The 24,613-nt window shown below is 41.0% G+C and overlaps 1 protein-coding gene across 2 annotated transcripts in view; it reads right to left on the reverse strand.

The window, feature by feature from the left end:
• scube3 (signal peptide, CUB domain, EGF-like 3) overlaps positions 1 to 24,613 on the reverse strand; it is a 69,871-nt gene that overhangs the window by 29,671 nt on the left and 15,587 nt on the right. For both annotated transcript variants that reach the window (XM_040152439.1, XM_040152438.1), the window contains exons 2-4: positions 21,488 to 21,610; positions 17,861 to 17,986; positions 8,886 to 9,020 (exon numbers count right to left, since the gene is read on the reverse strand). In XM_040152439.1, the coding sequence (XP_040008373.1) occupies positions 8,886 to 9,020; positions 17,861 to 17,986; positions 21,488 to 21,610 (384 nt within the window). The remainder of the gene's footprint in view (positions 1 to 8,885; positions 9,021 to 17,860; positions 17,987 to 21,487; positions 21,611 to 24,613) is intronic.

Consider the following 24,613-nt stretch of genomic DNA (forward strand, 5'->3'; position numbering starts at 1 on the left):
GCTATCATCCACCGTGTGCAGTTCCCTCTAACTGGCTGCCAAAGGGCCTCCAGTTTTTATCATTTCTTAATGATGGGAAGCAGAAAGAAAAACATTCATTTATAAGAAGGTGGAGAAAGAAAAACCTCTAGATCATACATGATCCACTAAAACAATCTGCTGACCCATAAAACATAACTCTATATGTAGAAACTAATAAAAACTATCACAGACCAATTTATAGGCAGAGACAGGAAATAGAGTCCAATGTCTTGGAATTGAGAAGGAGTCCTTTAAAATGGCTACCGAGGGACAAAGCAGAGTGGATGCAGGTTTTCACACAGCTCAACATGGACAGTCGTCATCAAAACTGCTGCACTTGTGGTAAAAGGGAAAACTGCAATCAACCAAGAAAACAAGTGCGAGTGTTCCCTCTGTGAGGCAGCAACAACTTCATCCTCCCAGGACAGGTCGTGACCTCTATGCCCCACATTGAGAGGTGAAACTGTTGCCAGAATGGTAATTGTCTTAACAGAACAGTTTGATATTCTGGGAAATATGCTTGTTCGCTTTCTTACTGAGCATTAGATGAGCAAATCAATGCCAATGTCATACCTGTACACTAAAATTAGGGCTGTAGCCTCCCGGTCGACTGGTCGATTGGTTGGTCGATATAGTCTCATCTGACCAAATGCCCATTGGTCGGACTATCCCCAGTGTTACTTTCATAAGGAGAAAAGCGCTACATCAATAGCCTTCCAGGATAAATCCATTACCTACTGCGGCAAATTGACTAGCTGTGAAAAGGTGGGGGTGTTCAACCAGTTGATTGGTTGAAGAGGAGGTACGATTTCAGTCAACCAAGATTAGCCTTGCACTAAATATGAAGCCACAACAAGCAGCCAGTTAGCTTAGCTTTGCATGAAGACCGGTAACAGGGAATCAGCTTTGATTGACAGTGACCAAACAACCTAAAAACTGTCATTAAGTTTTGATTCAAATGTTGCTGAATCCTGACTAGTGCATGGAAGTATGTGTCATCACATTTTTTTTTTGTAACTGAGCCCAGCCCTTTTAAAAACAGAGAGAGGAGCATAGAGGGGGAAAAAAAAAAAGAAAAAAAAAGGAAAAATGTAAATCTCTCATGCAAAATAACCAAAACTGTGTAGGACCCATTCACCAATAGTAAGAAGGTAATTGAGATTCAGGGCCTTTATGAATACGACATAAGGGCAGACACACTTATAGACAAGACCTATTTAGTAGTTTGAAATATATTTGCGAACCAATAAGATTCTGTTGAGCTTACTTTTCCTGTTTGCTTACTTTTCCTGTTCTTACCTAGGATATAACCCCATGATCCTCTGGGGATAAAGTGACCACTGTAAGTTGTTTTTTTCGATCTCTTGGAGCAGAATCAATTTGTGTGTCTGTCATTGAGTCAGTGGAACTTCAGCTTAATACAGTACGTGAGATCAGCCTCAGCGCCTGCAGGACATGGCATTAAGTGCAGGTCACATCACACAGCTGCCTTTCTGAAAACCAGCAGGTGAGGACAACAAAAAAAAAAGTGAAGGAACATAAGGATTTACTGATGATAACAACCCCTGTGGGCAAGTCTAAATGGATAGCCCTTTGGAGAGACTGATTGGAGCTCGAATCATTATGTAAGGCAGGAGCTGGTAATTTAAACTCTATAGCTTGTGAACTACGAATGAATGGGTTTTTTTCCAGCTCTCTTAGTATCAGACCAGCTTTTATTACATTGCAAAAATCTACTGAAAACATACTATATTGTGACAGTAAAACATCTGTATCTTGCAAGGAAGGGTTCTGCTGAACCACATGTTGTGCAGGAGCTACAGGCTCTGTAAGACCTGCCTACCAAAAATACAAACAAAATTAAACTTTAAATAGCAGGCTATGAGTTTTAAAATGACATGAGGAACTGTGCAAAAGAAGAAAAGTTAACATGGGTGCTCCAGCTAAGATGCCGATTCCTGTGATCCTCAAACAAAAGATCCAAGGAGGCCACAAGTTCTTTACCACAGTGCTGAAGGTTTTTAAAACCTGAGAACCATATAGTGGAGAAGCTCAAACAATTGGGCTGAAGTAGTGGAAGGCATGCCAAGGGTTTATAGTCTGCTCTGAGTGCTTTGGGCAGTGAAAAGAGGGCTCATGGCCTGGACTGAGCTGCTGTCATACATCTCAGACAGGAGACGGTCCCCTCTTTGCTCAACGCTGACTGGAGAACATTAAGCAGCTAGCTAGTGTTGGTTGGTTAAAAACTGAAAAGAAGGGGCCTAAGCATGGAGCCACCACACTATTAAAGCAACATTCCTTCCTCTTAGATAATGGGCCCTTAAAAGTTTTAATAGGAGGATAAAAATGTCAGCGCATGGAAAGGCAAATGGGAAAGGAGCTGAACCGGATTGGGTTGGGCCGAGCTGCAACGCAGATGGTCAGACAAAGCAAAAAGACAGCCAGCCGGTCAAGGAAGTGAGTCTTCCCCACCGATTTCGTTCATTGAGAGCAGAGAGAATCCATCCAAGTGCTACTGTTTGGTTGGTTGTGTGAGTGCTGATTTTCCCTAGCTCCCAAAGGCCTTTTGAGGCTTCTCATTTTACTCCTTTTTTCACAGAGGTGCAACTGAAAGCATAAACAACTGGAGAATGGAAAAGACAGCAGAGTGCATTCTGGACGGATACACGTCACTGCAAAAGTGCTTAATGTATAGCTTTTATTAGTATATTCTGCTCCTGAGATTGAAACAAACCACAAACATTTAGAATATGCTGCGTTCCAAACTCATCATATACAGTTATAAAATTAAATCGATATACTTTAAGTGAGTACTTGTAAAAAAGACAAGAAGACAGTAAATATGTTTATGAAAGGCTCTTGAGAATTTTTTATGTAACGCCAATGGTATACAAATTTGTGTATTGTGGAGGCTGTGTAAGTGCAGTCATGTAAGCATACTTGCGTTAATGCATGTGTATGCATTGACACAGGTTTATTTGCATAATGTATGCATGTTGCGTGTGCATTTGTGTGCCTCTGCCCATCTGTGTCACCAACAGTGGAGCAGCACCTGCTGGGGACGTTGCCACTCTCCCGGTCACTCCTCCTCCCATTCTATCAAGGTCACCTCACTGTGCAGTCCCAAAGGAGCCAGGCATCCTCCCAACAGAACAGACAACACAGCGTCAGAGCACATCCAGGCTGCTAGCTGTCTTTAATATAGAGGTACAAAGGATATGATATACAGTATGTTATTACAGAGCCACATTCTTTCCAAAATCAAAGGGAGAGGCAACTGAAGAAGGCGTCTTTTTCTTCAGAGCTCAGTCTGGCCCTCTGGTTAAAGCCATGACAGCCAAGTGTTAGTGGAAAAACCCCACCAGCATTCAGGCAGTCCGCAGCAGCATGTTGGGCTGGCCAGCTTAGAGATGGCCTTCAACAAACCCACGACCAAAAGGGATACCCATCTCAAATGAGGTACGGAGAATTCAGTGGCAAGGCAGCCAACATTTGCTAAAGCCCAAGTCACTGATGTATATTTGTTCAAGGGGGGGGGGTGAAGGGGTGGGGGCATGGGGCATGTGAAAGTCTGGACAAAGAGGGAAGATGAAGGGAGATAATGTAGCAAAAGAGACAGGGACAGAAAGAAGAGGACAAGGAGGGTTAGACAGAGAAAGACAAGAGGGACAAGAAAGTGTCCTGTATGTCTTCATCTCTGCTGCTGGATTTACGGGAGAGACTTAATAGGTAGCAATGGAAGCATGAGGCGTTCCTTTTGCTCCACTTCCCTAGAATAGGAAAAGAGCCTGGTTATACGGTTGGGCTGCAGAGCAATGGAGCAGTGACTTCTGCACTTGTAAAAACAATTCTGTGGCAATTGCACAGACAGGCAGGCAGGCCTGCTGAGAAGCACCAAGGGGAACATGTAAGAACCAAGTCGGCACAAGACAAGAACTTACATAAAAAACCCATGAAATTCCATATCACAAATAGTTATATATGTGACTTTGCAATATTAAACATGCATCATCACAACAACAAAACAGGGTTAAGTGACCCTGTGCCTGATTTCATACAGGGGAATGTCATGTCTGGCTAGAGCTGCAGCTCTGGCCGGCATCCTGATGTCGACATGCCACGGTCAGCATCTAAATGTCAGAACAGAACGTGTCTGAACGTGCCTCCAGCAGGATTAAATTGAAAATGATTGGGTTGTGTGCTTGTGTGAGTCTGCGTGTGTGTATGTGATTATGTCCATCATGTCCACTGAGTTCATATTTGAATTTGAGAAAGAGAAAGCAAGAAAGACAGAGGAGAGATTAGCTGAACAAGGGGTAACAACCCCTTGTGGAAACTGATGAAAGTTGTGAACACAGGCCTACTAGACCTCCACCTATATCCTCAACCAGGTGGCTGATACAGAACAACAAGGCTAATTTTTAGAGGAAATTGTTACTTTACTTTTTCCTAATATGATAAAAATGGTAAAATCAGTAAAATGATTCGAACATCAATTTGAACATCGTTGGTTTAATGGCCCCCACTGAACTAGATCTTTCCATCATCGATTATAGTGCTGATTATTTTTTATTAACCAATTTCCCTATAAAAGGCTAGAAAATAGTGAAAATTCCATCAAACTTTCAAAGAGCCCAAAGTGATACATTTAAATAGCTTGTTTTGTACAACCAACAGCCCAAAACCCAAATATATATTCAGTTTGAATAAATATGATTAAGAAAAACAGAATGTTTGGCATTTTTACTTGATATGATTTATCGATTATTCAAATAGTTGCCGATTAACTCTGTCTCGATTGACTAATCGTTTATGGACTAATCATTTTTGCTCTATACTGAGCACTCAGTGATCTAACTTTCAACGGGATGATTTTCTGCAGAAATGTCTGTCACTTTAGTGTTAATCCTATCCAATAAAGTAATCTTTGATATATTTTGCAAGTTAGACTTCTATTTCGACTTGACTTCTTAACTTAATTTATGTTCACTGTTATGTAACTGTTCACTTTGGAGGGCCTGAGTGCAGTAGCCTATTAACAGATTTATGCCAGCGGTGAAAGGTGACAGTAAGCCTCAGGCCTAATATAATCAAAGTTTTCCCTGCAATGAGCTTCAGACCGCAATGTAATCATCAGGCCGACGTGAACTTTCAGGCTCCTTGCTGATACCTGCAGCTCCCCTCACAATGCCGGTCACACTTAAGCCATACTGATTGGATGAGTGACAGGGAACTTGACCCAGGCGGCTCAACTTCTTGTTAAAAGTTGCATTTCGCCTTTGCCTTGTGCTAGTTCAACGTGTTCAGCTGTACTGCCTCACATCGAACTCTACAGAGCTCATGATTTGACTTTCAAATCACTTGATCATATTTGGTGTCTTCTGAGCTGAAGACAAAAGGACTGAATACATAAGTTACTATACGTGACTTACATAACAGCCCATCATTGCACACTTAAGGTAATTGCCCTACCGGATACTCAGAAATGTAGAGGACTCAAATTATGGAAGTGTGGGTTGACTGAGCCTGAAATTCCTGATTTCCAATGTGCTGGATCCCATCTCACGCACATATGTCCCTGTTATCCTCCTATATAAAAGGGACAATAAATCAAGCACAAAGCATTGGAACCCTTCTTGACCTAAATGGCATTCCTATCAACCACTAAGCACCTTGGCTGGCCTTTCAAAGGCTTTATTTTTTGACTGGAAGAAATGTTTGGGGAGAATAAATGAACTGTTACATTTTGGCCAGTTATACGGTGGAGCCTTCATTTGTCCGGAGCTATTCCTGTTCAGGGGGGCAGGGGCAGTTCTAATAAGAGACAGGCCAGCAGCAGGCTTGTCATTAGCTGTGAGGCTGGCAGACCCCTGCTGCCTAATTGGCACAGGCTCACTGCTAACAAGGGCTTCCTATCAGCAGGGGAAACAGACTGGTAGCGCCAGGCACTGCATTGACCAGCTCTCCACTGTCCCCAGAAAGACTCACAGAAGTTGCCGAGGGAACACCTGAATCATTAAAGAAAGAAATGGTAATCTGATGTCTTTTTAATGAGAACAATAAAGCTCATGAGCAAACTGCACCCCGGGCTTTGCTCTTTAAGATGGGTCTTGGCAGAATAGACGGAGGGTTGCATTTAAAAAGGGACTTGGCTGAGAGATTAGATCAGTTTTAAATTTTCTCAATGATTTTTTTTTTTCTGAGCCACTTGTGCAGAATTTTTCAGTAAGTAAGGGGAGTGATGTTTCCAACTGTTCTGCAGGCTTATTGTCCAATAACTTCCTTGCCACTTCCATTTTCCTCCAAACACGCATTGTAATAAGAGCAGTAATAATAAGCAGATGAGTAGTTGTTCTGTCTGTTAGTTTTTCAAAAATAATGAAACAATGTCAGGGCATTTATCTGATGAGTGAAGGAAGTTTATAGATTGATGGCAGCTTTAATCTCTTGATCCAAATGGATCTCATCTGGAAGCAATAAAGACAAAATTAATATAAAACTGGAAGATTAACAGGAACTGAGGGCATTTATCAAGAAAGAAAGAGGAGAGAGGAAGTGAAAGAGAGACAGAAGGAGCTTGGTAAGGACTGGACTGGTGCTCACAGTCTGCTTCTGACACCACTGATATAGTTGTGGTGCTTTGAAACACATGATCCAGCTTCTCACTCCACTCGAATAACACTGCGTTTATGAAATGTAAACATTGACAGTTCACTAGGCCAGACTGATCTCATAAACCAGACTTCCAAGATCCTTGGTTCACCGTTCAGGGGAACTCAGGAACATCACAGTCTACTGACTCCTAGCACAAGCAGTTATTTTACAAAAGACAGAGGAGAAACGAGGAGGGCAGAGATGAAGAGACACTTGGATCCTGCTGTACATGCTGTCGGGGCTCTCTGAATGAGAAGCTCTGCTGCAAACCCCAGGAACCCAAAGATCTGCAACACAGTCCCAGCCCAAACTGGCTGAGCTGAGGAATCTGACGACAGCTGGATAATTACTCCTTAAAAAAAATTTGCTTTGTGATGGTGATAGCAGCTGTTCATTTTCTCTAATGTTGCTTTTCAGAGCCATGAAGAAATCTACCGAACAAAGTACAGAGGCAGGGTACGCTGTGAAACCATGTGCAGTGTGACAAACAACAAACAGATAAACAGCACAATACAGAACAGCACAGGGATTTTGACAAAATATAAATATCCTTGATTGTGTAATCAAGGATATTTATATTTTGTCAAAATCCCAATGACCTAAATTTCCATCTTTTAAGGATAAACTTAAATTAAAATGAATCTTTGCTTAGAGAGCAGTGGTGTTTGTTTTGAAGTATTTATTTATTTGGTCAAAATTGTAATTACCAAAAAGAAAAAAAATGAACATTTTATTTATTTTCCTGACTGATAGGAATGCAAACATATTCTATCGATTTAGAAGTATAATTACCTCAGTAGAATGTAACCTACTAGTGCAAGTGACTGTCTAGAAAATCAAAGTAAAAGTTTCTCGACTAAAAGTACTGTTATTACTGAAACAGCACAGGATAAACACTGTATTTTCCATTGATTTATGATGTTTTATTCAAATTTTGACCTCATGATATGTGTTCTTCAGAGGACATGAATTAATGATTCTGACTGACCGTGTCAGTACTAATCTGAATGGTTAAACATTAACGTGGAGGGGCATTGAAAATGTGCGATATTACCTTAACTCACACGGTCACAAAGGTAGTCAACCGACTAGTGGCTGATGTTGTTCGCCGATGCTTATTCTCATCTGTGATTTGAACAGTCCCTACGTGTCTCTGTGACTGTCTGTTTATCTGCATCGTGATTCAAACTACAGAGTAACGTATGGAGGACAAATGGAATGGAAAGGCGGAAATCAGTACAATTTACAGTCCAAAATGGAACAAATAAATAACAGCATAGTCATTAATTCAGCAGGTTTTGTGAAAAATCCTGTAAAAATGGTACAAAAATGCTTTCTCCTTCCCTTTATTTTGTGATGCATGCAGCAACTGTTGTATGGTTCCTCATTTAAAAACTAACTCCTTGGGGAAAAAATCTGAAAAACTTGAGGAACTGATCTTTTTTTATGACATAAATATATAATTCTGTGCAATTTTAACAAACTAGAGTGGATTTCTTACAAACTAGAACCACTGTGCTGTTGTTTTATAGACTGCTGAAGAAAATTGCAACAGGACAGTATGCAAAATAGAGGTGTTTTCCTGACAGCTTACTTTGCTTTAAATACAGCTATGACTTAATGAATGTATGTGTCCACAGTGCTCCTGTGTCTGATAAGTAAGCCTCGGAGCAGGATGGCTTGGTAGTTTCTCCTGTCACGTCTCCATCCCACAGGAATGCTCTAAAAACAAGAGGTGTGTCTGCCTGAGGCTACACCTTTAATTGTTTTCTCGGCTCACAGCCCCCCACAGGCCACTCTCAAAGCATGATACCTTAAAATGCTGCCAAGCACTAGATTGGTTCAATTTGAAAGGGTGGGTTGAAAACAAAAAGAGATTTATCCCCGTTCTTCTTTTTATTGCCCTCAGTCTGGAGACACTTATCTTTGCACACCTTTCATTTAGGCCTGTTAGGGCGGATCCCATTGTGAGTTTAAATCTGCACAAAACACCTGGACCTGAACATCCAAATATTACTCACAATAATGACCTCCTCCACATATGGTAACACCCAACCTAAAGTCAAATTTCACCACCACTGAACAAAATGTATCAGGCTACTTTCCATGAATAATCAATGTTTGTGTGTGTGTGTGTGTGTGTGTGTGTGTGTGTGTCTGTGTGTGTGTGTGTGTGTGTGTGTGTGTGTGAGAGTGAGAGAATGATTAACCTTTAGGCCTTTGGATACAGGTATGCTGGTTGTCACTCAGAAGGAATCCTTCTCTGCAGCGGCACTCGTAGCTGCCCATCATGTTGACACAAATCTGTTGGCATCCTCCGTTGCCTTCTGAGCACTCATCAACATCTGGCAGGCGACAGACAGAAAAGAAAATTAATAAGATCACTTCAAGAGAGAACAAATACTACATAGATTAATGTCTGAAGGTTGTCTCGGATCAAATCATGACCCATTTAATGGATAAATTGCTGTAAATCAGAATCAGGCATGGGTTATAGGAGTTCAAACTATCTGCATTCTATCCATTTAGAAGTGTAATTTCTTTAAATAAAATGTGATATGGTAAGTATATCTGGAGTGAGCGTTTAGGTCTAGAAAATTAAGAGTAAAAGGTTTCTGAACAACAGTACTGTTACCACTGAAACATATGTGTATATTTTTAAAGAAGACTAAGAGGCTTCTAGCAGCTCTTTGAGACTTTATTTGGCTAAATGCTAACATCTGCTCACAATTAACAGTAGTAATGTGTTGATATTAAGCAAGTTCGACATGTTAGCATGCTAATATTTGCTAATTAGCATTAAGTGCAAAGTACAGCTGAGGGGAATGTTAATAGCACAGAAGGTATTTGGTCATAAAAGAAAGTATTGGACATATTTAAATCTTGACCTGATGATATTGCTTTATGGGAAGTGAGGGGATCACGAAATATAAGTACAAAATTTCTCAGCAATCCGTCAAATAGTTGGCCGAGACAATGAGTCATAACCACAAATGTAAACCTCATGGTGGCACTGGAAGAAATGGTCACCAGAGTCATTAGACTTCATTCCTTGAGGACCAGTAATGTCTGTATAAAATTTCATGGCCATCCATCTTATAATTGTTGAGATATTTCAGTCTGGACAAAAGTTATGAACCAAGTGACCAACCTCATCATCCCTAAAGACTCGCCAGTAGCATGGCTATGAACTTGCTGTGTTTACTTTGTGTAAAAAGCTTATTTGACATTGAAATCATGACTATATAAATAAATATTTGCTCCACCATTTTTCTCACCCTTCCCTCCTAGCATAAAAATTGATGATTTTTTAAATAATTAATTTCAATTTAAAAGCAAAATGTGTTTTAAAATGAGTTTTAAACTACTTACGTCCACCATTTAGTGGCTAAAGCAAACAGAGGTTGTGGTTTACATGCAAATGTCATACAAACAGAGAACACAAGGCACAAAAAAAGTGTTGGACTATTATGAAAAGCCAGGGGAGTTTGTCTTAAACTGTCTGAGAAGGCCCTGTCTGTCTTAATGGTCATCAGACATGGCAGCACACCAGAGTTGCAGTGAAAACCTTCAACCGTGCGGCACTAGGCTATAAAAATGCACATGCAGCACAATCCCCTGGCAAAGGGGAAACCTGATCCACCTGGGCCAGAGTACCTGCTGATGATGAGTGTCTGTCAGCCCCATGACGGGAGGAATGCAAGGAGAGCGAGGTATGAGGATGAGAAGGGAGAGCAAAAGTAGAGATGGAAATCGGAGAGAGTATGGGGGGGGGGGGGGCGCGAACAACCATATGAATCCACCTCAACTGCATACAAAGGCAGAGCATTTACAAAGGTGTCGCCTGAGGCCTCGTTCTGCCACAAGGAAAGAAAGGGAAACTGACCACAGACGAGAGCTGCTGACTTCATTTCCACTGATAACAAATGGTGCACTTCCAGCTGTTCTCTCCTAATTGCATGAAACTTTTCTTTTTCAAACTCACTGTGTGACTTCGCAAAAGAAACAAATGAACAGCAGGGGAACATCTATTAATCTTTTGATATATGTGTTTATTTTCAAAATGAAAGATTTTGCACAATGTCATTTTTTTGCTGCTTTCATAAATCGGGCATGCTGCAGAGCTTATTGGACCTTGCCTCCCCTGTAGGTGACTGCACTGTGGCTTCGCTTCCCTCTTTCCTCAGAGACCTGGGCTCCGTCCCTCACTACTGACCACACTGGAACCTTATCCATCTCTCTGCTCGATGCATCAATAATCTGCTGTATACACAAGGCTTTTTTTTTTTTTTTTTTTTTATAAACCGCCATGCGAAACTAATTTACTGTCTATTTGTCCAGTCTGAGAAGGCCTCTAGATTAAGTTTCCTTTCTGGGGAATTCTCAGCCCGGCAAAGTTAAAAGTTAAGCTTCACTCTGTCTTCTTCTTTCTTCTTTTTCCACACAGAAACTCAGAGAGAGAAGCGGATTGACCAAATGCATAAACACGCACACACTGTGCTCGCAAGGTGGCACCTGATTGGACAGAAACCTCTGGGGTCGATAAAGTAGGTCACTGGCAGGTAGCACTCATGACCCTTGTCAGCTTGCCAAGTCTGCTCTCCGGTTCTAACATTCCATTAGCAAAACTGTCTCTTCCTTCTAAAAACAATGTGTCATGTCAGTTGAGGTCGACTGGGCGAAGCATCACCCTGGGGCCAGGTGAAGCAGTCACTTTAAGTCACTGCAAAGGGAGGACAGGTTAGACAATGTTGCCGGCCAGGCTTTCATTCACCAGTGTGACTATATTGGTGTTGACCTCACGGTCTCATTTCTCTATCATGACAGTGGCAGCAACAGAGAGGAGACCTTTGAGCTGATGAAAGCTACAACTGCACCTTTGCAGATAAACTGTTAGCAGGTAGCGAAAAACCCAACACACGTCCTAACACATGCAATAAAGTCTCCCTCTCCCTCTGTCTCTTCTCACACACACACACACACACACACACACACACACACACACACACACACACACACACACATCCCAAAAATTCAAACATGTAGAGGCTACACAAATACAAAAGTGCTCAACACATGCACAAAATGCCCATGAGGTATGCAACCAGCCTCACTGGGCCTGGGGGAATTCTCTTTCCATACCCTCAGCGCATCAATGAAGGTTTCATTTCCTGATTCCTTCATCCCTTCAAATGAGGCGTCGCCTGACACTAGATGTCTCCTGTTTAAATACCTCCCATAATTGCCTGTGTTGTGTGCTGGGCAAGGCTGGCGTCCAAAGCAAATATTTCCAAGAGGAAAAGGGTTCTGGCATGGCCAGGAGAAGTGCTCATGTTATTTGGAATTAAAAAAAAAAAATTTTTTAATTCTCGAGAGGATGGAAAAAAAACGAGTTAATCAAGTTAAAAGAGCTGCCTCGCTTCTGAAAAATGAGACATGTCTCTGCTCTATCCCTTCTTTACTCAAGGAGACGAATTGAAAAGGAAGGTTCAAACGGAGAGAGATTAAGAGATTGGTTGTGTTTGCAGAGGCCATGTCCGCTGGTTTCTCAGATAGCCTTGACTGTATATATAACATTTGGCCTTGTGCAGAGCTTTAGAGCCATGTAAACATGGTGGTTGCCTTACAGAAACTCATGAACACTTATTTTGGAGAAATGCTCAAGTGCTTTTTTTTTTTTTTTTTTTTTTTTTTTTAAAAGGTTGAGCAATTTTAGGGGCATTTATTGGCCCTGTTTTTTGGGGGGTTTTTTCACGGTGGGGGGGGGTGGTTGAAGAACGACTGGTGTTTGTCATCAAAGCTGTCCATGCATCCATGTCTCTGCTTGGCTTCTGTCTAGATCAGACAGAACTGTCTCTGTCATCTAGACAGACCAGAGACAAGGAAGTGAGCGGATGGACTCTGTCCTCTTTGGGCATTTCATTTACAAGAGTTGAGGAGGCGTACACTCTTTAATAAGGCAGCAAATCTGAGCCATGTGCAGCAGCAGGCAGCAAAACAGCTGGGGGACTGCAGGGGCCAATCATGCTTCTCCGTTAGCTCAAGAGGGACCAGCTTGGCATCACTGAGCATCAGTGAGGAAGGAGTGGCACATATACAGCTAGCTTCAATTAAAACAAGGTCCTTTCTTATGTTAAACAGGATTACAGGATTTCCTCTTTTTCTCTGTTGCTTCTGGAGTTCAGTGACAGTGTATTTCTTCAGCCACTTTACTAAACAGTGACCCTGGTGCCAGGTCTGAACCCAGCCTGAGAGAACAACTGCCTGAGAGTGCATAAACGCTGAAACTGGCTTTGTGTTAACAAACATTAAGCCTGTCAGCTGAGCTTGTATAAACTGATGTGTCGCAAGATGTCCTGAACTTTCATCTGCAGAACACACTCTCTCTTAAATCACGTGTGCGAGTGTGACTATTGCATGCCTAAAGTTTATGCATTCATACACTTACAGTATTTAGCTTTGAACGATTTATTAGTTCCAGCACTTCCTGTCTGCCTGAAACACTGTGTCTAATACAGCTAACTGATTCACATCTGCTAAGCAAACATGAATAAAATCTGTTTACTGTAGCATTTCATTCTTAAATCAGCAGCCAGGTTTGATTTTTATGCCGTTACATAAACAAATGTAATACAGCTTTTATTGAACTTGACTTTTTTGACCTTAGGCCTGTCTCCCAGGTAACTATTTTGATAAATAAGAGACAGGCTCAGGCTCTCTCGCTCAGTTCTTCCCTAAATGAAAAACTATGAGCTAAGATCATGCTAAATGGCATTTCTCTGTTCCTCCAAAATAAGTCTGGAAGTATTTTAAAAACAAAACCCCAGGATAAGTTTTTGGGTGAACAGCTTTATGCCAAGGAGACAAGAGGCCCTGCACTGATGTCTGAGGGCTCCCAGTCTGCTGCATGCTTACATCCCTAAGCCCAATCTCAGGCTTGAGTTTCCCCCAAAGCCCTGCCAGTGGGCTCAGCTGGAATTGTTCATTTCATGGTGCATGGAACTGAACAATCCTGAGAGAGGAGAGAAAGAGGGGTTTGATACAGTCTTCAAGAGTCAGCTAATGCACCAATCTCAAATCGGTCCTTAAACTCATCACTCCAGCTCCTCTCCTCTGAATTTTGGAGAGACTCGTGTGTCTAAATGTGATCTGGTGTGTCACAACAAAAGCATGGTGACTGCTCACTGAGGAAAGCGCAGGGTATTTGCATCTGCAGCAGGAGAAGTGAGGAGGGTTAGTGCTAAGCCCCAGCAGTGTCTATACTATCCTACATCCCTCTGGGTATAATGGGAAAGGAGTTAACCAGATCATCATTGCCCTGACTAAATTCTATATATTCAGGAGTTAAAGGTGGTATAGTTAAAGGCACCTCAACCAGGCTAGAATCAAATATTTTCTGCTGAAGAGAGGGGTGTGGAGGTTATCATCACCTTCTTGGAAGAGTGGCCAATGCACTTAAAAGGAATGCATTTAAAAGGCTGCAGAGCAAATCAGCGTGACACTCTTTGATGACTACTTTTTCCCATCAGAACCTGGTCAATAATACATCAGTCTGAAACCTCCTGTTTGATTAGCCAACCTTGCAACATGACCCAAAAGGACTACAAGAGCAGGGAAACAGGCTCTGCCAGGCGACGGCTCAGAGGCTTTATGGTAGATGATAGATAAAGCTTCTCTATCAAACATTCTTAGGGACATTCTCAAAAAAAAAAACGTCACTATACAATTACAGCCATCAGCAAATCACGTGACCTTTTCTTAGCTGCTGTTCCACAGCTGTTCTTCAAAAGCCCATTTCAAAGCTGTAATGACATTGCTTTTTTGTTACAGATCATGTTACATCTTTGGGGAAGGTTAAAGTAAAAGGGCATTCATTTCCCTATAAATTACACAGGGAATTGTGCTCTGGTGAATCAATACAAACCAAATCAGTGTTGGTCAATAGATATCAAAGGAACATGGTCTGTTAAGCTGTGTGTGTGTGTGTGTGTGTGTAGGGCGTGTGGAGCCCCAGATCAGTTCTCTGGCAATAGGGAGCAACATGTGATGAATGAATGATATAACATAAGTCAAAAATGCAATGACAAAAGATTATCTTTTACAGCGTGATGGTGCTCTGTGGAAAATTTGTCCATTGTCCATTTCAAGGCTGCATTTGTTTCTACCAGAGAGTCACATTAAGACTGCGTGTGATTGTGGCATTTCCACTTTAGATGAGAATAAGAAATATTTTTATTCGTGTCTTTTAGCTCCAGATAGAAGTGAAATGTCGTGATTTGTGGTTATAAGAACAGAGCAGTATTTGTGCAGATGCTTATGATATTAAGCTACTTGAGAGAGTAACGAACTAGCAATGATAAGAGCGTATTTTTGTTTCTGTCAGCCCTCAACCAAAACACATAGGTCATAAATGTGGGGATGGTGGTGCTACAGTTGGGAACTAATAGCCTTCCTGCATCTGGTTTTCATTGTAAAGAGGATGTGTGTTTTGGATTAAATTGACATTGATTCCTCTGTTTTTCCTAAGACTTGAAAAATCCTTTACAGCCTCGCCATGAAAGAGGTGCAGTGATTAAATACCACCCCTCCCTCACCTCTACAAGATAATAGTAAAAGATGTAATCAAGTTCTTATATGCTTCACCTCTCCTCAGTGTGAGTTTTGAGAGGGTACAATAGCTCCCTGTGAGGTAAATTATACAGTGAGCGACATCTCACTCCACACAGACAGGAGCAGTGTGCTGTGAGATTGCATTGCTTCCACCTTGCTGACTCCCTGACATTGTTGTGGGGTTGAGGACAGACAGGAGAGACCTCAGAAACCAGAGAATCCCCGGTGAGGCGCACGAGGAAGCATTCTGCTTCAAGCTCCAGCGCCTTCTGCCACCGCCCAGTGTCATTATGCTGCCAACACATCCAATTACAAGGAGCCGTGTGGCACGTGCGACAGCGAGCAAACACAGAAGACATCGACGGTGCATGTGCACTGGCCTAACTTGTGTCCCTGAGCCGACAGTCACCCAACGCGGGAGCCTATTGGCTCAAGAAAAGCCTCAGATGGCTGAAAGCAGGAAGTTGTGTTACATCACTGGGAATTTCTACTGCAATGTTAGCATGAAAAGCAGTGGAAATAAAAAAAATAACTGGAGCTTTGTGGAAAAACAACATCGGGTAAATCCAAAGAGAAGCATCTTGAAGATCTCAGACTCTAAACTCAGTGTGAACTTTTGAGGATCAGGTGAATGTCTCCTTCTCAACAGCCTCGGGCACATCTGGTCTATAAGGGATCTGAGGGTTTGACCTTGTCTGGGAACCAGCCGCTTAGGCTCTCCACTGCAGGACCAAAGGGAATTATCTTTTCTCAGGGGCCAAAAAGGAGCTTAAACCTGGAAGAGGAAGCTGCGGCCTTAACATGAAACCTCAGCTCTACCTCTTCCTCTGCTCCCTTATGTTTGTGCTGAGGATTATTCCCTTAGCTGAGCAGAGCAGGGCATTAGTACTAGTTAAATTCTCAAGAAAATGAAGTCTTTAGATTCCTCTCAGGTCTCAAGGCAATAGTTGGATTTGTACTTGACAGCTGCATATATGCAATTTAGTGATGCATTATACCCTTACCCTTGTGCTGAGATTAAAAAAATGTACTCATTTAATAATTAAGTGGATCGATATCTTCACAGGAATAAAGGAGAATTTCTGAGATGGATCTCAAGGCTTCCAGAGAAGTCTCTGCCCTCTTGTATATAGGTAATTTGCGGGAGAGAATAACACACGGCAGAAGAAGAAAAACTCTCTCCATGTTTGATTGTGTGTGTTTCACTATGATAAATTATATCAAAAGGGAACGATGGATGCAACTCAGTTTGATGCAACAGCAGCAGCCACACAACCATATATTGCGATTACACACCTGCACGCAAGGCAGGAGCTGATCCACGGTAAAGCAAATGATCCAGGCAAAACTGAATGCCGTTGTTAAATGGCTTGGAAAATAGCCCTGCTTTACACTGATACAAGAGCAGGAGCGAGGAAGAATAAGAGAGTGAAGGGAAGGGAAGAAGAGAAAGAGAGAAATACAGCAAGAGCCAAAGATAGAGAATCCAAGACACAGAGGCATTGTCAAGTCAGAAAAGGTTTATTATTGATCTAAAGATGTCAGTGTTTTCCATTCCAGTGTACCTTAATCCCAACATTACATGCAGTTCATGGAGTAAATGTGGGATTGATAGGAGTGTGTTTCCTTCTGTGCCCACATTTAAAGCCCCTTTCACAGTGAATCATTGTTAAGTGCTGATAAATGTTTCTGTCATCACTTCACCTGAATGTGAAATCCGCTGTAGCAAGCCGCCTGTTACTCCCCTCTACAACAAACTCACAGCAGCTACCGGAGTAGGCTGGCTTGCAGTATCAAGTAAAATGCATCATGCTAGGGTTGAAACCAAGAGGGAGACTATTTCTGAGGAGCAGCAGGGTCTGACTTGGGGGTTTCATAACAAAACAAAAGGAATGTAAGGTGGGTGGATGGGGGAGAAGGAGCAAGACAGAAAGACAGAATAGGGCGGTGGGGGTGGGGGTGGATGATGTCTGTGTTTAACAGCTCCCAACAGCAGGAAGAGCACTGTTTTTTCCCCCTTTCATTTCATAATCTTTTAAGTGTAATACTTTCTTTGCGAGACTAATATGGATGGCACACTGGTGAAATATTAAACCGTGGGAAAGTATGGTCGGCTGATGGTTCACTCAGAGCTCTCGGCTCAGGGTCAAGCCCTTCAAAAATTCACCCCTTTTCTTCAGACTTATTACAAAAAAAGGGTCTCTTTTCTCCTTTTACAAAAACACATTTGGAGATTATCTGCTATGTGACACGTGGAAATAGCTAATATATAATATAGCCACCTAATAAGGGCTCAATTCAGCCCCAAAACATGTATTACCATCCATGATGTGACATTACACATGCGGAGAGAAGAATTTATGCAACCACAAGGGTTATGTCAGGCTGAGTTTGAATTTTGACACATGCAGTTTAATGTGTATGTTCTCCTGACAAAACCCCTTTATGCAACATTTTCCTGCTTAATTGACACAGCTGCAGAAAATGTAGAGAAAAAAATATCAGTTAAACACACGCACACACACACACACACACACGTTAAATGCACAGATACTCCCACACATCATATACTCACCTAGGCAATTGTGTCCGTCATGTGCCAAGCGGAAGCCATCATAGCATGTGCACCTGTAATTTCCTGGGATGTTAATGCACTCGTGGACACAGCCGCCATTGTAATCAGTTGCACACTCGTCGACATCTGCAGAGAAATGATTTGCAAGAATTGAGTAGGTATTTAATCAACGTTGAACAATCAAGCTCTAGTTAGGACACATGGTGTAGGAGCAGCCTGAAAGGAATAGCTTGAGATTTTGGGAAATACACTTACTTGCTTTTTTACATAGTTAGATGATTAGATTGATACCACTCTCATATGTGTCTGTTAAATATGAAGCTACCACCAGCAGCTGGTTAGCTTAGCCTAGCACAAAGAGTGGAAACGGGGAAACAGGTACCCTGGATCTTTTTGAAGGTAACAAAATCCACCTACAAGCACCTCTAAAGCTCACTAATTACCACGTTATATCTCGTGTGTTTTGATCCATACAAAAACCAAAGTGTAAAAACAAGATCTTGTGGTTTTACAGGGGGTTAAGTGCATGACTGTGTCTTGGCCAGGAGTTTAGGCAGTTTTTTTTGTACAGATTCACCCAGATATAATGTGTTAGTTACTGAGCTTTAGAGATACTGGCAGGTGTATTTTTATTATCTTCACCCAGTCTTCAGTTTTGATGCTAAGCTAAGCTAACCAGACGCTTGCCGTGGCTTCATATTTACCATACAGTCCTGAGGGAGGTATTGATCTTCTCATCTAACTCTGGACAAAAAGACAAAATATCTGCATTTCTCAAAATGTCGAACTATTCCCTTAACATCTTGTACCATTTGGTACAATTTTACATGGTCTGTTCTGTTCCATCTCTACTTCCATAAAAGCAGATATTAAGTAAACAGGGATGGGACAACAGCTGTCGTAATTAGTACGTTCACCTGTTCCTGATGTAATTTGGGTATATGCCAGAACTTCACTAATATTGTTTTGTTTTTAAACCAAAATACTGATAGCCAAGATTTTATGCCATATTTAATATCATAAATTTGACGAGTTTCATGCCAAGACATCCCCTTTTCTCCTTGAAATTGCATTGTTGGCAGGATGTTAAAGTATCTGAAACAGCACTCTGTCCAATATGTGCACCTTTCTACCATGACGAAAAGAATAAAGTCAGTGTTGAAATATAATAATATAGTAATTTATACAAAACACATTCCTGGACAATTTAATGTAAAAAGGGAGTACAGTTGGTAGGAAAAATTACTACTTTATGCTATTTATGCCATCAGAGAGGAATTTCCATTAAATTAGTACTCACATTATTGACATTACTGACATTACAGACTGACTGGCAGCCAATACGTAATAAAAGGCAAGTATTGGCCATCAGACAGATGAATCAATCTAACCCTAAAGTTCACCAGTCTTTGTAGCTAAAACTGAAAAATGTGACTCACTAATGACAGAGCAGAGGCAAAAAGAGAAAGAGAGACAACTTGGTATGACAGCCTGAGTGGAGTTGTCTGTTATGCTTATGATGATGGTTGAGGGGCTCATACTGTGGAGACCCAGACAAGGTGGACTGAGAGCACAGTGCACTTCCACTCAGCACTTACTGGCCCATTTAGGGCCAATGATCCCGGTTGTTCAGCTCCTCTTTGAGGCTGCCTTACTCGGGGCTTAATTGGACTTGACAGCAGAGGGATGGGACTGCAACAAAGAAACAGTCTGCTGCTCCCTGCCCCTCTACTCATCTCTGTCATTCCCCGATCACAGTACGTAGTCACCCATCACTGGCCTACTCCACTCTAAACCTGAAACACCCACATCATGTTGATGCAAAAGTGATTCTTCTCACATAGCTCTGAATTTGTTTTTTATTCAGTGCTTGTCACATTGTGCTAAGTCAACTCCAAAGTTTTGTCCCTTTATATCCACTAGACTTGGATTTGTCTTTTCAAACTCATACTGTATATACATAGAAAACATAAATCATTAATTGAGGCTTAATTAAGACTGAAATGCATTAGATGCAATAGTAAGAACAACAGATTTTGGTTTGGTTTACTGAAAGAAAAATGCTAATATTAAATAAAAATAAAATAAAACAAAACATTATATTGGATGTTATCAGGGATAGAAGGTCCTGGGCTTATTTTTTTCATTATTCTTGTGATTTAAATTAAATCACAAAAGCTGAAAATCAATAATTGTTTGTAAAAAGTAGTAAAAAAAAAAAAAACCCTCCCCCCTCCCGAAAAATCATGATTCATTTGTGAGGCATAGATAGATAGTAAATGTTTTAAAAACAATAAACCAATTATAATAATAGCCAGTATGAAAAACAATTTGGCAGAAATTAATCCGATTCAAATTTATAAAGTCATTAAATGATAATAAATTAAAAATGAAATAATAAAGAGAAATTCAAATGACCTTCAAAAATCCTGCAAACACATGTTTTAGGTGATAATTTTAGGAGATTTATTACTATATTGTTCCAGCTGAAGCCCCAGAAGAACTTACCTTAACAACTCATTAAGACCTGAACAGCAGAGGACAAATGAAGATGGTCCCATTTGATGATATCATCATCGTGCTTCAACTCACACAGACAGATCTTGGCAACAGCTACAGGTTACAGTGAACAAAGCCTTTTGATCAATCACTAAACCCTAAAACTCCTAATATGAATCATAGACTGTGCAGACATGATGGCTGGAAAAGCCTGGGAGCTCTGAACCACTTGGAAACACGAGAATTCTTTCTTTGTTCATTGTCTTTATGCTTTCTGCTGCCCTTTTTATGCCTTCTGCTGCCCTCAGACAGTCAGACAGCATGCTCCTCAAATCTTACCATCAGTTACTTAAACATTTTTGTATTTCTGTCTTATTTTATCAAAGTTGCTTTTGAATTTCTTTAACAAGCGTATCAGCCTTGAGGAGCCATCATCTAACCTTCAGTTCAATGGGAACCCAACATTGCACATATTTTACAACAGATTCAATAAAGCAAACTTTTTATAACCTACAGGCAGAAGGCCATGAAAAACACTCGGTCAAGTAAATGAAAGAATAATAATAGTAAGGAAAAAAATGACATTGTGAAATATGGTTTTGTAATAATACTAATAAAAAATTGTGGGATATAATGATCCAGAGGCTTTGGGCACATTGAAAATGGCTAGAAAAACAGACCTGTGTCTGACAGGCTACAAGGCCTGCCTCTGGCTGTGGAAATATCCCTGACTGCTTGGCAGGGCTTCTGACTGCCGTTTCAGCCGCTATCTTAATTCTCTCCTCTAACATGTGCAGGAAATTTACTGCTTCATTTCATCTTGTCACAAAGGAGCACTCTGCACCTGGCTTTCCCCTTTCTCCATCCGCGCTCGCTCCCTCGTCTCTCCTCCCTCTTCAAGAGAGTCTTAAAGCTAATGAGTTATGTTGAGTGAGACAGAGGCTCTTATCAAGCCTGTCGCTGGCCCAGGGGCTAACGCTCAGAGAGATATGGCAAGTCAGCATGTGAAATGTGGCTTTTACTTCACTGAATTGTAAAAATCCTTCCCATGCCTCCACAGAAGGGAGCAGAAGTTTGTGCATCCAACCACAGATGAAAATGAGCGCATCAATACAGTCAGACTTTTACCTTCACAATGTTTGCCATCCCCTTTATATCCTGACTTGCAGATGCATTTGTATGACTTCAGGGTGTTCTGGCAGATGGCATCGATGCTGCAGTTGTCAAGCGCCTCTGCACACTCGTCCACATCTAGAAAGGAGGAAAGAGGAGGGAGGGCATTGGTTAGTTGATGAAGCTGAAACTGTCTTGATGCTTGTGTCACATACCACAAATACTACCTGATTTTCTTAGTATCAAACAGCATGTAATTGATTGTGCTACATTTGACCACTCTGAATAAAAGACCACATACAAAGACACACAAAGACAGAAGTGAAAATTAATATTTAAATTAAATTTGGCTAAATTGCTGCCATTTTCAAAAACTGTTTGTTCTACAGTCTCACAATCACAAGTAAATACCCACTTACTGATTGTGCTGCAGTCACCTTTAACTGATCAACTGCACATGACCCTCTCTCAAAAAGGGTCATAGAATTTTGAAAAAAGACTTTTTTTTTCTAAGAGCCTGAACAACAAATGAAGGAAAAAAATTATTAAAACAATAAAGGCGCAAATCGTGAACTGCAACGTCCCTGGTTCTTCACCAATCGAGCACCTTTGTTGGATGTCATCTGCTTTGTCTCTGTCCCTTCATTTTCTGTCATCTTTCCACTCTATTGAATAAATGCAAAACTGCCAAAAAATGAATTATGAAAAAACAATAAGGTCTAGAAAATTGGCTTTTGACTAACGGCCTTCATTGTGCTAAAATGAAAATTAGATTACAACATGCTAAAATTTGCACTAAAGACAAAGTACAACTGAGGCAGATGAGACTGGCTTTAATTTTCAAAGTATCTGGTCAAAACATATTGGACAAATTGAAATTTTGATAGTGGCACTAGAAGTCAATTCAAGACAATTCTTACAAAAGGGAACATAAATGTCTGTAATGAATTTCATGGCGATCCTTGCAATATCTGCTGAGACGTTTCAACAAAACAAAAAAATTAAAAGTTAATCTAAGTGTGGCACTACATGAAAATTCAGGCGATTATAAAAGGCAATAGGATTCATCCTCTGGGCACCATGAATGTCTGTACAAAATTTCATGGTACAGTAATTCTTCAAATACTTGTTGCGATATTTCAGTCTTGAGAAAACTGAGGGACCAACCGACAGACTTAACATTGTCATTCCTAAAGCCGCGTTGTTAGCATGGCTAAAAATCAAACCGCTAAAACGGGGGAAAAAATGTATTTTCACTAGCATCATTCATTGGGCTAATTTCAGTTTTCAATATGTAATGTGCAGTACGAACTTCAATCAAAGACGCATGTCAAATCCCAGGCTAACCAAGCCTACTTACACTTAACTAGCACTCCTCGCCCTGAATATATGATATGATCAGAGATGAAATAGCTCAGTGTAAAAGGTAACTGTTTTTTAAATGCTGCATTGATTCTTGATTAGGAGGAGAGAATGTGTAAAGATAAGAATGGAAATTAATTTGACCAGAAGTAGTATGATCAGGTTTGCCTCATGGAGCCCCTAAATCCCACCAAATCCCAGTTAACTAGCCCAGGTGTTTAGGATTACCCCCCTGCACACAGGGGAATGGCATCTTAACAAGGTTTGCATAGCTTCCAGTATCCACTCTTATCACAAACTCTCTGCAGGAGACAGCTGATCCCACTGGGAAATGACCTGCAACCTAAACTCCTGATCTTAGCATATTGGCTATATCTGCCTGTTCCTGGAGAACATAAGGTCGGCTGTGGAAAGGAGGACAATGGCAGTGCAGCATTCACAAAACTCTGTGGAAAATTTGTATCACAAGGCCGAATCTAAAATACCCATTACAACGCCTTTAGGCAAAACATAGTGGAAACATCATGTAAAGAGTACAGTCTAAACCTGCTTTATGTAAAAAAGTGCCCTAATTAACCTCTGTTATGATTTGGCGCTATATAAATAAAATTCAATTGAACTGAAAACGTCACAATAGCAGTCTGGTATTACTCCAGGAAGAACACAAACCTGCAAGGTCAGACTTTAGTTAAAGAGTCCAGTATGCATACTCATCGTGCTATGATGCAAGTTTAACGTGTAACTAAAAACTCTGCAGATGTACCGGGGACACTTGATGACTGTGTGAAAACCATTTAGTGTCTGACTCATGGTTAGATTTAATAAAACTGAGTGGTAACTCCAATACTGATTAACCAATATTTCTGCTTTTGGCAGCCTTTGCAAAATATCATTTCCCATAAGTCCCTTACTATCGTGGGCAGCTGTGGCTCAGGAGGTAGAGCAGGGTTTGATTCCCAGCTCCTCCGGTCCGCATGTTGAAGTGTCCTTGGGCGAGATGAACCATGTGCCATCAGAATGTCTGAGAGTGCGATGTATGAATGTGTGTGAATGGGTGAATGTGGCATGTAGTGTTTAGCGCACTGACGATAAGACTTGAAGAGTGCTATATAAGTGCAGTCCATTTACCATCGCAGGTTAAACGTCATAGCTCGATAAAAGATGAGAGTACATGGGTGGGTAGAATGAATTATGTAAACCAAGTGGCAACTAAGTGTATTTGTTATAAGAACTGGATAACAGACTCAAAGATGCCGCCCCCTCACACAAATGAAAATTTCTCACCAAGCGCATGGGCACACTTTTCTAGGCTGAGAAAGTTCAACAAATACAAACGTTTTATGGATTAAAATTTTCAGAATACGATGAGTAATAATTGACTTTGTTTGCAGTTAGAGGTGTCCTGTCAACAATTTTACTGACATCTCTTTTACAATGGTAGTCTATTGGTAACAATGCTTTTTTGGCCACAGGGGACTTTTTCGTTGCTATACCACGAGTGACCACTAGGACAAACTAGCACCAAGGCTGAGCGGCAGCGCCATATCCAGCTCTCTTAATAAATGTTTTTAGACAGCAGAAATTAGAGCTAAAAATTTGGAAAATCGACATCAGAATACAGTAACTATGGATGAAACCAAGTTACAATGGCTTAAGTACCCAATGGATGCCAGTTTTTCTTATAACATGGAAAGTAAATCTCGGGAACACACTATTTTAAAAAGAAAGAAATGCTGGATGAGAAATTGCATTAATTTATAGAAGCTAGTGAAACAGAGG

Source organism: Xiphias gladius, chromosome 18 (genome assembly GCF_016859285.1).
Source record: "Xiphias gladius isolate SHS-SW01 ecotype Sanya breed wild chromosome 18, ASM1685928v1, whole genome shotgun sequence".
NCBI classification, from domain to species: Eukaryota; Metazoa; Chordata; class Actinopteri; order Istiophoriformes; family Xiphiidae; genus Xiphias; species Xiphias gladius.